A 16,089-nucleotide genomic window follows, 5' to 3' on the forward strand; every position below is an offset into this window, starting at 1 on the left:
CTCTGTCACTGCGCCGCACCTTCAGCTCTAGCTTGGAGTTACCGAAACTCAAAGCTCAGTTTACCTTTCTTAGCTCGGTATGCTCTTACTACGTGACACTGTCACTGCATACTATATAGAATTTAATTCTGTGTTTTTATGCAACCATTTAAATGCTGCTAGGACCCTTAGAGAAAGTGTGTGGCTCCTGCTTCTCCTGCCAATACAGTGATTGGCGACTGTTCCTGGATTATTAACCTTTATACAGGCCAAGTGTCACTCTAGGTGGGAGAAGCAGGACTTCAAGGTTTAGGCCACATTCACACACTTGGTATTTGGAAGGTTTTTACATCAGTATTTGTAAGCCAGAATCAGGAGTGGAACAATCAGAGGAAAAGTATAATAGAGACACGTCACCACTTCTGTATTTATTACCCTCTCCTGGTTCTACTTACAAGCACTGATCAAACGTGTGAATGTGGCCTTATTCTAGCAAGTCTCATTTCATTATTATCTGTACAGTTGTGGCCAAAAGTATTGACACCCCTGCAATTCTGTCAGATAAGGCTAGTTTCACACTTGCTTTTTTTTGCAGCGCGTTTTTCCCGCAAAAAAACGCATTGAAAAAACGCATACAAAAGCATACAACTGCTGCGTTTTTTTCAAGCATTTTTATGAGCATGCATGAAAAAACGCAGCGTTTTTATGCGTTTGTATGCGTTTTTAGTGCATTTTTACCGCGTTTGCGTTTTTTCCAAACATTAGGTGGCCCCTAACCCTAACCCTATCCCTAACCCTATCCCTAACCCTGACCCTGACCCTAACCCTAACCCTTAACCAAACCATATCCTGATCCTAACCCTGACCCTAACCCTTAACCAAACCATACCCTGACCCTAACCCTAACCCTTAACCAAACCATACCCTGACCCTAACCCTGACCCTAACCCTAACCCTTAACCAAACCATACCCTGACCCTAACCCTAACCCTGACCCTAACCCTTAACCAAACCATACCCTGACCCTAACCCTAACCCTTAACCAAACCATACCCTGATCCTAACCCTGACCCTAACCCTTAACCAAACCATATCCTGATCCTAACCCTAACCCTGACCCTAACCCTGACCCTAACCCTTAACCAAACCATACCCTGATCCTAACCCTGACCCTAACCCTAACCCTTAACCAAACCATACCCTGATCCTAACCCTAACCCTAACCCTTAACCAAACCATACCCTGACCCTAACCCTTAACCAAACCATACCCTGATCCTAACCCTGACCCTAACCCTAAACCCCCTTAACTAACCCTAACTCTAACCCAAACCCCTAAATTCCATTGTCTAAACTAATGGTAAAAAAAAAAACGCATGTGCAAAAAAACGCATACATAAGCATGCCAATGCGCACATATGCTCACCATAGACTTATAATGGGTGTCTTGCTGTAAAAAAACGCATTGCGCGCGCATACGTTTTTTTGAGGCAAGTCGGACGCCCAAAAAATGCAACAGGTTGCATTTTGTGCGCCCGAGCGCATACCGCAAAAAAACGCATGCGCGGAAAAACGCGTACAAACGCATGTGTATGCGCACATAAGCGCATCCCATGCAAAGTATAGGAAAAAAAAACGCATGCGCTATTTAGCGCTAAAATACCGCTAAAAAAAACGCAAGTGTGAAACCAGCCTAATACTCAGTTTCTTCCTGAAAATGATTGCAAACACAAATTCTTTGGTAATATTATCTTCATTTAATTTGTCTTAAATGAAAAAACACAAAAGAGAATGAAGCAAAAAGCAAAACATTGATCATTTCACACAAAACTCCAAAAATGGGCCAGACAAAAGTATTGTCACCCTCAGCCTAATACTTGGTTGCACAACCTTTAGCCAAAATAACTGCAACCAACCGCTTCCGGTAACCATCAATGAGTTTCTTACAATCCTGTGCTGGAATTTTAGACCATTCTTCTTTGGCAGACTGCTCCAGGTCCCTGATATTTGAAGGGTGCCTTCTCCAAACTGCCATTTTTAGATCTCTCCACAGGTGTTCTATGGGATTCAGGTCTGGACTCATTGCTGGCCACCTTAGAAGTCTCCAATGCTTTCTCTCAAACCATTTTCTAGTGCTTTTTGAAGTGTGTTTTGGGTCATTGTCCTGCTGGAAGACCCATGACCTCTGAGGGAGACCCAGTTTTCTCACACTGGGCCCTACATTATGCTGCGAAATTTGTTGGTAGTCTTCAGACTTCATAATGCCATGCACACGGTCAAGCAGTCCAGTACCAGAGGCAGCAAAGCAACCCCAAAACATCAGGGAACCTCCGCCATGTTTGACTGTAGGGACCGTGTTCTTTTCTTTGAATGCCTCTTTTTTTTTTTTCTCCTGTAAACTCTATGTTGATGCCTTTGCCCAAAAAGCTTTACTTTTGTCTCATCTGACCAGAGAACATTCTTCCAAAACGTTTTAGGCTTTTTCAGGTAAGTTTTGGCAAACTCCAGCCTTGCTTTTTTATGTCTCGGGGTAAGAAGTGGGGTCTTCCTGGGTCTCCTACCATACATTCACTTTTCATTCAGACGCCGACGGATAGTACGGGTTGACACTGTTGTACCCTCGGACTGCAGGGCAGCTTGAACTTGTTTGGATGTTAGTCGAGGTTCTTTATCCAACATCCGCACAATCTTGCGTTGAAATCTCTTGTCAATTTTACTTTTCCGTCCACATCTAGGGAGGTTAGCCACAGTGCCATGGGGTTTAAACTTCTTGATGACACTGCGCATGGTAGACACAGGAACATTCAGGTCTTTGGAGATGGACTTGTAGCCTTGAGATTGCCCATGCTTCCTCACAATTTGGTTTCTCAAGTCCTCAGACAGTTCTTTGGTCTTCTTTCTTTTCTCCATGCTCAATGTGGTACACACAAGGACAGAGGTTGAGTCAACTTTAATCCATGTCAACTGTCTGAAAGTGTGATTTAGTTATTGCCAACACCTGTTAGGTGCCACAGGTAAGTTACAGGTGCTGTTAATTACACAAATTAGAGAAGCATCACATGATTTTTGAACAGTGCCAATACTTTTATCCACCCTTTTTTTTATGTTTGGTGTGGAATTATATCCAATTTGGCTTTAGGACAATTCTTTTTGTGTTTTTTCATTTAAGACAAATGAAGATAATAATACCAAAGAATTTGTGTTTGCAATCATTTTCAGGAAGAAACTGAGTATTATCTGACAGAATTGCAGGTGTGTCCATACTTTTGGCCACAACTGTATATACTTAATGGGAACAGTCATGTTGAAATTCAAACAGGCTCTCCTCTTGCAGACAACTGTTTTAGGCCTCATTCAGATGTCCATGATTTTTCTTGTATAAAAACAGACCATTTTCCTCAGTCTGGATCGACGTTTCATCAATGTTTCAGTTATTCCCATCCGTGTTTCATTAGTGATTTAAAAAAAACAAAAAAACTTATGATGATATGATAGGTGGCGATAGCCTAAAGAGTCATATGGGAGGCGGCGGTAGCCTGAAGATAATGACATAGGCGGCAGTAGCCTGAAGAGTCATATGGGAGGCGACGATAGCCTGAAGAATCATATGGGAAGCGGTGATAGCCTGAAGAGTCCTATGGAAAGCGGCGATAGCCTGAAGAGTCACATGATAGGCGGCGATAGCCTGAAGTTTATATGGGAGGCGGCAATAGCCTGAAGAGTCATATGGGAGACAGCGATAACCTGAAGAGTCATATGGGAGGTGGCGATAGCCTGAAGAGTCTGTTCCCTAAATAAATCATGCCTGGCTTGGTGGATGTGATGTCATTACAAGCTGCCTCTTGTGGGAAGTTAATGAAGCCTGAAAGAGTGTCCCTATGGATCAGACTGCATTACTCCTCAGGATAGTGGCAGCCCCCAGATGAGGTACAGGACTCACAATGTTGTAAGGCTGTGTTCACACACAGCGTTTTTTTAGCGGTTTTTACCGCGGTTTTCACTATAAAACCGCTAAAAATAAGCTGCACAGTCACTTCTATGCATTTTGCACTTTGTGTGCGCACATTGATGCGTTTTTTACCGCGAAAAAAACGCATCGCGGTAAAAACCGCAGCATGCACATTAATTTTGCGTTTTTTTCCGCGGTTTAGGCTTCTCCCATGCTTTTAGAAACCGCTGCGGTAAAAAACGCATCAAAACCGTGCAAAAAACGCACAAAAACAGCCGCGGAAAAATAGGTGCGGTTTCTGGGAAGGGATTCAGGTTTTTGTGCAGAAATTTTCTGCAACGTGTGCACATACCCTTGGTTGTCTACATTTTGGAGATTGGGCAAATGCTACTGGAGCCCTTTAATAAAGTTACTACCATCCAGTATAACAGTATGATGGAAGTTTAGGACAATAAAGACTAGTAACAAGATGCCTTTAAGTAATTCTTCTTGTACTTCTTATTCTTTGTGCTTTTATACAGCTGGTATTCTTCTTGCTCTTCTCCACTGTATTTTGTTTTTTTTTCACATCTCTCAATTTTTTAAAATTTAAAAGTATTAATGGAAATGCGCTTTGTCTCTGTCATGTGGCATCGTACTCTGATACTGCACTCCTGTGGTAAACTCTATACTAAAGCAGTTGTTTTTTTACTACTATGATCTGTACAAAGAAGGAATAAATACCCTCCTTCACCAATAACAATCAGCGACTCCTGCCCGTGTGTTTATCATGTGTCATTTATCTTTTCATTATAAATATTGTGTGTTGTGTAAAAACGTCCATATGTTTTGTGAAATAGATTTTTTTCTTTTTCTTTCTTTCAGGGAATAAATCTCAAAGGGAGGAGCTGGACTCCATCCTATTTCTTTTTGAAGTAAGTATTTTTCTTCCAATGATATGCACGATCTTCTGCTGGTGCCGTGAGTGATATTGGCCAATACTTTTATATCACGTATTGTGATGTTGTAATGCAAACTAATTGGATTAATCATTAGTTATTTCTTCAGAGGTGTGCTTCCTCTTCTTGAAAATCCCTGTGTTAGATGGTTAGACAATCAGATGATCAATTTGGGTCTAGCTTCTAAATCCTGTTAAGCTGAACTGTTATCGCAGTGGTCGTTTTTACTCCCCACACAATTTCTCTTCTTTGAATTTTTCAGGGGGTATGCAGTGTTATATGGGGGTCATTCACTTTGGGATCCGCTATGATCTGTAGCCTAGTCTGAGCTTTCATTAGGACCCAAATCAGTCATCTGTCATGAACAACTGTTTCAGTAAAGGACCCAGCAGGGACCGAAAAACATCCAGCACAACAGCTCAGCTGTTCCTTGTATATCTGTTTTCAGCTGGCATTACTCACACTTCATTGTGTCATTCATTGTCTAAATTGGATTTGAAGGACATCTGGAATTGTCATGTAAAAAAAACCCTATCAACCTGGAGACATGGCGTTAATCTGTATTTTAATAATGTTCTAAAGCCATGCCACACTGAGAGCCCGGCCATCAGGAGGACAGTAACTGTATTCCTCCCGGCAGCCTCCAGCTTTCAGTCACACAAACGCGGCCGGCGCGACTCCTGTCACCGCTCAGTACGCAGTGAGCGGCGGTTGTAACCACAATCCCTGTACTGACTGCTGGTTCAGTCCTGCTGGGAGGAATGGCGTTCATTTCCTCCCTGTAGTCGGGCTTTCGGTGCAGCGGTCTCAGAACGCTGTTAACCTGCAGATAAAACAATACCAGTCAATAACTTTTTTGACATAATAGGTCCCCTGCCAGCTATCTATACATTTAGCTTCAGGAGCGCACTGCCCCCCGCCTCCTGGCTTCCTGTGTGCCAGGTGGTGGTGTGCTTTAGACAGATTGTTGTGCCGCTGGTCTGAACTCTGTATTTTCCAATGTTTCCATCTGAGACGGCTTTGCCTAAGTGGCATCAGAGCCATGCAGGTCACTAGAGAAGGCCAGATCCAGTGGTTTGATGAGTAGTGCTTATAAGCTGTCTTGGAAAGAGCTTGTAGCTGCTGCAGTGGTGGTTGGTCATGTAGGCTGCGAGCAGTGCGCAAGAAAAATTAAAAATCCCTCTGCTCTTGAGTTTTTAATAGCACTTTGCAATTTTACCCTCTAAAAAGAATAATCCTTTTGGGGGGCGTGGCCTGGACCTCATGTAGGGAGGACGTGGAGTGAGAGAGCTCCTGCCCGGATCCGACAATAAATCCTGATTACCGGCACTGCTGACGAGTCCCACTGACCTGGAGGGCTGCAATATCTCCCTGGGCGTTTAGACAGTGGAGGATCCTTGGGCCATGTCGAACCGCAGCAGTAAAAAAGATAAGGAGACGCCGGGGCGCGCCTCTGCTACATCCAGGATGGCACCAGCAAACAACAAGTCGGCTGGTAGTGGAGCGATGGGAGCTGCTGGCAGGCTGGAACGATATGCAAGGGTGCCTCCTGCTGCTGCTCGATCGCCCAGTGCACAGACTGAGGCAGACGCTGGATGCAGCGTGGAGCTGGAGGATCATCTCTCCAGGGAGGGAACAGTGAGTAAACTGGGCCCCCCTTCAGCCCAACATGTGCAGACACAGGGGCCTGTGCTGGAGGAGGAAGGAGTGGGGGATGGGGAGCAGCCGGAGTCTGTGACTGCTGAGCCCACACTGGGAGAAATCCTTGCAGCAATTAACTCCTGCAATACCACACTGGCCACTCTAAGTAATCAAATGGAGATTGTCACCAAGGACATGGCCTGTATTAAACAAGAGCTGCGAGGGGTGACTGCCAGGGTGGGGGAACTGGAGGAGCGTGTTGGTGCGACGGAGGATAAATTGCCACCAATAACACGGGAGCTGGGAAAAGCCACGCAAAATATTACAATACTGCTGAACAAGGTGGATGATTTAGAGAACCGCTCCCGTAGAAGTAATCTGCGACTGGTGGGGGTTCCGGAGAGGACGGAGGGGACTGACTCACTTGGCTTTTTTGAAAAATGGCTAATGGACACCTTTGGTAAAGATGTTTTGTCCCCATTCTTTACTATTGAGAGAGCACACAGGGTCCCTACGCGTGCCCCCCCGCCGGGAGCACCCCCGCGTCCCATCTTGCTTAAGCTCCTACACTTTAAAGATAGAGATGCTATCCTGCGCAGATCCAGAGACATTAAGGAACTTGCTATTAATGGGAGGAAAGTCTCCATTTTCCCTGATTTTTCCCTGGAGGTGCAGCGTAAAAGGGCGCAATTTATTGAGATTAAAAAACGCCTACGTGACTTACAGGTGACATATTCCATGATGTACCCTGCTAGACTGCGGATTGATGTGAATGGAGAAACGCACTTTTTTGATACGGCGGGAATGGCGCTGTCCTGGCTGGATATTAATGAGAGGTCCATGAGGAGGAAGAATACTTGAAGTTCTCCCTTTTTTCGCCACCAGGTGTTGTTACTCCTTTTTGTCTAGGACGCTATGCTGGTATAATTACTACTGTTCATTCCATTTCGGATTCAGGGCGGGAGCTGACCGGATTGCTGTGGACACTCGTTACAGTGACAAGCTGTGGACCCTTCTCCCTGCATGGACTCTGGGCGAGTTTTCTAGCCCTGATTCTCTCTATTTGAGAGAAATGTGCAAGTTACACTTGTGTTTGGGGGTAGGGGCGCTGTGCACTGGTGTGCAGTGCTCCCTCTCCCTCCTTTGTTTTTTTTCGTTTGTTGTTGTATTCCCTAATTGTTCTGTGGGATGTGATGTGCGTCAGCCGTGTCGCCCAATTCATTGTACTGAGGGATGGTGGAGATTGCCTCTCTCCCTCGGGAGTGGAGTATGTTCCGATTTCTCATTTTTTAGTCTGCTCTTATGGCGATATCACTTAATATTGTAGCGTGGAATGTTAGGGGGCTCGGGGATGCAAATAAGAGATGTGCTATATTTACTAATATGCAGAAATTTCTCCCGGCTATCCTGTGTATGTCTGAGACCCACATGGTGAAAGATAATATTCATTGGCTAAGAAAGGGATGGGTTTCACATGAATATCATTCCACGTACTCGACCCATGCGCGGGGTGTCAGTGTGCTGGTGCACAGGTCCATCCCCTTCTCATGTACTAAATCAGTGGTTGACCCTGGGGGCAGATTTGTATGTTTGCTTTGCACGTTATACGGTATACAATTTATTTTGGTTGCCATATACATCCCCCCGCCCTATTCAGTCGAACCAGTAAAAAGAATCTTGTCTATTTTGGGTTCCTTTCCCCCTGCGCCGACTCTTCTAATAGGAGATTTTAATACATATTTGCATCCCTGTTTGGATAAGTTGCATTCGGGAAACATATCAGAAGATGCAGCCTCAACCTCATTTGCTAGAACGTTAGTGGAGCTGGGTATGGTAGATCTTTGGCGTGTCCAAAACCCCACAGCCAGACAGTTTTCCTGCTACTCTAGCTCCCACCACGCTATGTCACGGATAGACCTGGCCATTGGGAATACACTCATGACCCCATATGTACGAGGGGTGGCCTACCTGCCTAGAAGTGTATCTGATCACTCGCCGCTACATGTCACACTTTCATGGGGATACCCCCTCACCCTATCTAGACCTATCTGGAAGCTTAATCCCTTCTGGATCCAGCTTATAGGGGGATCTTTGCATGATGCCATTCTAGAATATTTTCAACTTAATGAGTACTCTGCATCATCACACATAGTCTGGGATTCCATGAAAGCCTATGTCAGGGGCTTATATATTAGAGAAATATGCACACGGAAAAGCCAAAATAGACGCTACACCCAGAGTCTGATCCAGGAGGTGTCTGTTGCGGAGGCTGCGGTGATACTCAACCCGACAGAGGAAACTAAAAAAGCTTTGGAGAAGGCACAGGGGTCGCTCAGGGAAAACCTCATGTCGGCGGCAGCAAATAAACGTTATTTCCTCAAACAAAAATATTTTATAGAGGGGGAGGGAGTAGGACATTTATTGGCCACGGTCATTAGAGCACAGGACGGATCTTCATATATCAATAGGCTAAAAACGGACTCGGGTGGTCCTGTGACAGACAGTGCGGACATAGTGAGTGAGATAAGGAGGTATTATATGCGACTATACACATCAGATTGCAGTCTCACGGAGACTGAGATTGAGCAGTACCTGGATGCTCTCTCTCTCCCTGCATTGGCTGATAGCGATAGGGATTCATTGGATCGGGACATCCTGTTGGAGGAGTTGGAGGAGGCGCTTGGTCAGATGCAAAATGAAAAGGCTCCAGGAATGGATGGCCTGCCTGGCGAGTTTTACAAAACCTATGCACCCTTACTGCTACCTAAGCTACTTAAGGTATTTGAAGAGGCTGAAAGGCAGAGGGTCCTCCCGCCATCTATGAGGGAAGCTTTGATAGTTTTAATATTAAAGCCCGGAAAGGATCCAGAGGTTCCGGATTCATATCGCCCGATTTCCCTATTATCAACAGATGTTAAATTATTGGCCAAGGTACTCGCCAATAGGATGTCCCGAGTTATCTCATCTGTTATACAGAAGGATCAGACGGGATTTATCCCAGGCAGAGCCACATCTATGAACCTTAGGAAACTATACTTGGGGATTCAACATAGTTCTGGGGAGTTGGGGGGAAGAGCAATTTTGTCCTTAGACGCCGCTAAGGCGTTCGATAGTTTGGAGTGGGGTTTTTTGTGGGCGGTACTTCGGAAAATGGGCTTTGGACACAGATTTATAAATTGGGTGAGGCTGTTGTATGGCTCGCCGGTGGCGAAGGTTGGGGCTAATGGCAGGGTCTCTGAGTCTTTTCCTCTTGGGAGAGGTACTAGACAGGGGTGCCCGCTCTCGCCCTTGCTATTTGCTACTGCGGTGGAGCCATTGGCAGTTGCAATTCGGAAGTCCAGAGAAATAATGGGATTCAGATGTGGAACTGTGGAGTTGAGGATATCATTGTACGCGGATGATTTACTTCTATATTTAGATAAGGTACATTCCTCGATTTTGCCGGCAATGGAGGTCATTCGAGAATTTGGGCTGAGGTCTGGTCTTCGGATTAATTTGTCCAAATCAGCTTTAATGCCGATAGACCCTCTCCCGGCGGATTTCTCAGATTTGCAGATACCGGTCCCTGTAGTTCGGAGGTTTAAGTATCTGGGTATAATTGTTAGTCCTGCCCCGAAGGATTTTCGGGCTCTGAATCTGGAGCCCCTGTTGCAGCGATTTAGAGCAAAAGTACATACTTGGTGTCGCCTGCCGTTGTCGAATATTGGTAGATCTAACTTAATCAAAATGGTAATGATGCCACAATTATTATATTTGATACATAATTCTCCGGTGTGGATCTGTAGGGACTTTTTTGCAAAAATAAATACATTATTCCGGGAATTAATTTGGAAGAAAAAACAGGCTAGGATTCGCTTGGAGATACTGCAGCGAGGGAAGGAGGAGGGAGGATTGGCGGTGCCAAACCCATTCATATACTTTATAGCCTCCCAGATGCAACATCTTAAGGGTTGGGGTAGAGACGGGGCGTGTGACAATGGTGGTGATATTGTGAGGGAAGGATCGGTATGGAAATATCCAGGGTGCCGGTTGGAGGTGGGAAGACGGCAGATAAATGGGGCACGATACCCCACGTTGGCTATGATTTTCAAGGTGTGGGATAGGGGTAAGTCTCTTTTGAAGATAAATGGGCCTACGGAATTGTGGCCATTGTGGCGAAATCCGGATTTGCAAGAGATCAAAAAGCTGGTGGGGTTCGGAAGATGGGAAGATAAAGGGATTTATCTGGTGTCACAAATTTTGCAAAATAATACTCTTAAGAGTTTTGAACAATTGAGAACAGAATTTCACCTCCTGCACGTCTTCTTTTATCAGTACTTACAGCTAAGACATGCATTGGAAAAACAGAGAAGGACAAATCCGGTGATAGTGACACATAATCAAACACTACATATGCTACTTACATCTGAGTCTTCTAGGGGACTTATCTCTGAATTATATAAAAGATTTTTACCTGCCCATCTGGAGACATATCCACTGACTGCTGCTAAGAATAAGTGGGAACGGGACGTTGGCCCCCTGACGGAGGACCAGTGGTCCGATATTCTAGAACAGGTCCCTAAAATGGCGGTTTCTGAGTGCCAGCGGCTTTCGCAAATATATCTCATTCACAGGGTATATAAAACACCCAGCTTATTATTTAAAATGGGACTTAGGCCCAATACACAATGTGTTAGGTGTGGGCAGGATGATGCCCACTTGATGCATGTTATGTGGGAGTGCGGGCACATTGGGGATTTCTGGAGGCAGACCCTGGGACTCATAGCCCAAGTATACCATATCACAATACGACCGTCACCTCGTCTATGTTTGTTGAATTTGTGGGAGGAGGGGGTTGACCCGGACTCTGCAGTGGCCCTGGGAATAGCACGCATCCTGTATCAGGCAAGAAAGATACTTGCATATCATTGGTTGGATCCTATGCCACCAACATTGTCAGAGCTTAAAAATAAACTAAATAATGTCATCAGATTGGAAAGGGGGGCTTATTTAAAAAGAAATGCATTAAGAAAGTTTTACAAAATTTGGCAGCCATGGATGGAGTCACCGGGTCTCCCCTCGGGCGCACTGGTACGGGATGCGATGTTGGACCAGTTGCTGTTGTGCTTGCGATGAGGGGATGCTTGGGGGGTGAAAATAAAGTCTAGTGCCCTTTGTGGCGAAGTAGATTTTGAGTGGCGCGGTGGGAGGGAGCTGGGGTGGATTGGACCTGATATCCGTGGGGGGCGGGGGGGGGGGCAAAATATGATGCGGAGTGGCGCGGCTGGCGGGGATGGTTTTCCCGCTGAAATGAGGCACTGATGTATAATTTTGATTTTTGTTTATTTGTGGAGCCATGTTGTTTATAGGCTCAATTTTATGCAAATATCTGTGTTTTGAGATTTCTTCTTTTTATTTATTCTTACACAGGAAGAGTTTTACCCTTTAAATAATATTTGCTCTCAATGTAAATTTTACTAGCTATATAAGATGTCATATTCTTTCTGTATTGATTCCTGAATGTTTAATAAAAAAGATCTGATTCAAAAAAAAAAAGAATAATCCTTTTAAAGGGCTTATCCGGGACTATTTTTTTTTTTTTAATTTTTACTATGGGACTAAAAGTCCCGTCACACCTAGCGACGCTATAACGATCCCGACAGCGATACGACACGACAGGGATCGTTGCCGCATCACTATGTGGTCGCTATTGAGATGTCAGACAGTCCAATCTACCCAACGACGGAGCAACGATCTAGCGTGTCATAGCGACCTTTGTAATGATGTCGGTGGTCGTTGGGACCCTGTCACATTGCATGTTCCATTGATGATTCACACCTCGATGAGGAATGTACTGTGTGACGCTGTATTTACACAGGCGTGGATTGCGCTCCCTTTCTCATGCCCTCTCAGCTCTGAATGGTGGACGCTACCGCGTCCTGATTGGCCGTTCATTTAAAAGAAGGTGACATACTAGCGCTCCATTTCATTCAAAAAATACCTACCATTAACTAGCTAGAGAAGCAACGAAGATGGAAAAGCAGATGATCCAAAATGGAGTCGCAGCCGTTGGACAAAAACAGGATCTCAACTTGGACACACCCGGGTCAGGAACAAAGAACTGAAGCGCTACTTTGTTAGCTTCTTTTAAAAGGAAGCCCGCCAATCAGGACGCTGTAGTGACCACCAATCGGAGCCGAGGTAGGCGTGGAAACGGGAACGCTAATCCCCGCCTTGGCTTGCTTCTGAGTCGCTAACGAGGTCGTTAGGCTAGGTGTCAAACGTGAAGATACAAGCGACTCAGCGGGACATGAGCGACCAAAGAAATGTCCAGACATTTCGGGCACGATCAGCGATACCCGGCAGGGGGGCTGGTCGCTGGTCACTGTCACACACAGCGATCTCGCTGGTAAGATCGCTATAACGTCACAGTTCTAGTGACTCAGCAGCGATCTCGCTTAGTGTGACAAGGCCTTAAGAACCTTAAGGCAGGTAATTGCCAACTACCTGCCTGTTCTACTTTGCGCCAGCCGATAGCGGTCACAGACCACTCCTGCCGGCAATTCTTCCGCTGATGTCACACAGACAGAGCAGCTGGTTCTCTTACGCTCTGCTAGGCTGATGGAGCGTGGCTGTCTTTCTCCTGCTGATTGACAGCCGTCTCTCCTCTGCCTAACTGCAGCATGATGCCGGCAGTCACGCGCTGTCGACAGAGCAAACCGGGAGTGGAAGCGTTTCTCTGATCTGGAGCAGCAGAATTGCTGGCAACAGTGGTTTGAGCCAGCGCCGGCTATAACAGGTAAATGACTGCCTGCCTGTTAGATCTTAGGCCAATAGAAAAAAATAGTCCTGGAAAACCTCTTTTAAGACTTGCAAATCTAGATATCAGAAAATTCTACAGTTGGATACTTAGTACTGTATAAATAACAGCATGTGAGGCTTCCACATTCAGGTATAATCAAAGGTTGAGGTGAAATCGCATTCACAGCACTGACCTTGTTAATATTACTTCTTAGGTAATAGAATAAATGGTGTTATCTAGATTGCAGATCGTGATCGGCCTGAGCTCAGATTCCTGAGTTTGAGGTGTCTTTCCAATGTTAGGCCGGCCATACAAATGCTTGGCTGTATGGTTGTTAGTTGTTAACAGGACCATGCTCAGTATCTGCTGGGCACACTCCAGTCACCTCCGTGATTGTTCTACCTATGTGTAGTTATATCTCCATACCTGGTGTCCGATCAGAGGAGTGCTGCACTCACGCCACATTGAGCTATGTTCATATCCCGTTTAGCCATTCATTAACTGTATAAGCCAGGACACGCGTTAAACGATGCCTCTGATGGATACAATGCAGTGAACTCCACTAAAGGATGACATGGTGTCTTCCCACCATCCTGACAAACCTGCATCAGTTATGCCAGTGGTTGAAGTCATGACAGTAAATTGATCGTCCCTGTAAATAGGGCTACTATGGATGCCCAAGTTACAGTGAAAAACTGTTTTATAAAAAAAATAATAATAAAACTCAACATCCCCCATAGGTCATAAGGATTACTTTTTTTTGTTGTGGAGTTGTAACTAAACATTTTAGTAATTTAAAAAAATCCTAAATTCCCCAAAATTCACCTTTTTACTCTATATGTGCATAACAAAAAACCTAATGATATGATTATAGATTGCACAAAAATTCATATGTTCTCCCCAAGTAGTACTTAACTATTAAATACTTTCTCATGTATAGGATAAAGCCTTATACAGCCATGTCAGTGAAAAATCTGCTGAAATGCAACAAAAAAAAAAACAAATAAGTAAACCTGGCCAGTCAATAAATCATTCTCATCTGGTCATTAAGGGGCTTAAAGGTGCAAAGTAGCCTGTTAATTAAGAAGATGATGGCGTTCTAGTAAATCGGCATTGATTATCAGTTATAAGTAATGATGACCTGGAGCTTTCATGGTTACAAGCAGGATTAGAAATCTAGAGAACTGGGTTAATTACCTGTTAATTTGAGTTCCTCGTCTGAGGCCTCTGTGTCTCCGAAGGGCTGAGCCGTGTAATTGTCATAGTACTGATTAAATTCTGCCAACCCAGAAGAAAGCTCATCCTGTGTAACCGGCATTTTCCTAAAATAATTTGTAAAAACGAGCCATGTCCTGCTTCTCCTCCAGTATGAGCCGAAGTATAATGGGTCTGCTCTGCAGCTCTCAGCGAATATTAAAGGGGCTGTTCAAGATATCGAAAAAAGCTGTGTATAGGCAGAAAAATCTAATATAGGCATCTACTCTACCACTACGATCTAGCACCACATTTCCAACACTTCTCCATTCACTTCCATTTTTTCCTGGCTGCAGATATCACAACTTATGTACAACCTCTAAGAAACGCTGCAGCAAATCAATCGCATCAGCAGTAAATGGCACAAGACTGCTGCTAGTCTTTAGCAGCTGCGGTCACATAGGGTATGCAGACTGTGACATCAGCAGCCAAAGTGTAGAGCATCAGGCAAGGAGTAATAGGGGGAGAAGCTTGTCTTGTTAGAGTACATCATGGCTGCCTGTGTGCAGTTTCTTCATTATTGCTTACATTTTATTTCATATATTGCATTTCACACTTGTTTCTTGGGGATTACCTTACTGTATTTTTACACTTAAGTAATTACATACACTATATATACAATGCCTACAAGTAGTATTCAACCCCCTGCAGATTTAGCAGGTTTGATAAGATGCAAATAAGTTAGAGCCTTCAAACTTCACACAAGAGCAGGATTTATTAACAGATGCATAAATCTTACAAACCAAAAAGTTATGTTGCTCAGTTAAATTTTAATAAATTTTAAACATAAAAGTGTGGGTCAATTATTATTCAACCCCTAGGTTTAATATTTTGTGGAATAACCCTTGTTTGCAATTACAGCTAATAATCGTCTTTTATAAGACCTGATCAGGCCGGCACAGGTCTCTGGAGTTATCTTGGCCCACTCCTCCATGCAGATCTTCTCCAAGTTATCTAGGTTCTTTGGGTGTCTCATGTGGACTTTAATCTTGAGCTCCTTCCACAAGTTTTCAATTGGGTTAAGGTCAGGAGACTGACTAGGCCACTGCAACACCTTGATTTTTTCCCTCTTGAACCAGGCCTTGGTTTTCTTGGCTGTGTGCTTTGGGTCGTTGTCTTGTTTGAAGATGAAATGACGACCCATCTTAAGATCCTTGATGGAGGAGCAGAGGTTCTTGGCCAAAATCTCCAGGTAGGCCGTGCTATCCATCTTCCCATGGATGCGGACCAGATGGCCAGGCCCCTTGGCTGAGAAACAGCCCCACAGCATGATGCTGCCACCACCATGCTTGACTGTAGGGATGGTATTCTTGGGGTCGTATGCAGTGCCATCCAGTCTCCAAATGTCACGTGTGTGGTTGGCACCAAAGATCTCGATCTTGGTCTCATCAGACCAGAGAACCTTGAACCAGTCTGTCTCAGAGTCCTCCAAGTGATCATGAGCAAACTGTAGACGAGCCTTGACATGACGCTTTGAAAGTAAAGGTACATTACGGGCTCGTCTGGAACGGACACCATTGCGGTGGAGTACGTTACTTATGGTATTGA

The 16,089-nt window shown here is 44.7% G+C and overlaps 1 protein-coding gene across 4 annotated transcripts in view; it reads left to right on the forward strand.

Moving 5' to 3' along the window:
• RALGAPA2 (Ral GTPase activating protein catalytic subunit alpha 2) overlaps window positions 1–16,089 on the forward strand; it is a 412,397-nt gene that overhangs the window by 47,432 nt on the left and 348,876 nt on the right. For all 4 annotated transcript variants that reach the window (XM_073557418.1, XM_073557416.1, XM_073557417.1 and 1 more), the window contains exon 3: window positions 4,792–4,841. In XM_073557418.1, the coding sequence (XP_073413519.1) occupies window positions 4,792–4,841 (50 nt within the window). The remainder of the gene's footprint in view (window positions 1–4,791; window positions 4,842–16,089) is intronic.

This window comes from Dendrobates tinctorius, unplaced genomic scaffold (genome assembly GCF_039654945.1).
Source record: "Dendrobates tinctorius isolate UK_male_01 unplaced genomic scaffold, ASM3965494v1 ptg000250l, whole genome shotgun sequence".
Taxonomy (NCBI): Eukaryota; Metazoa; Chordata; class Amphibia; order Anura; family Dendrobatidae; genus Dendrobates; species Dendrobates tinctorius.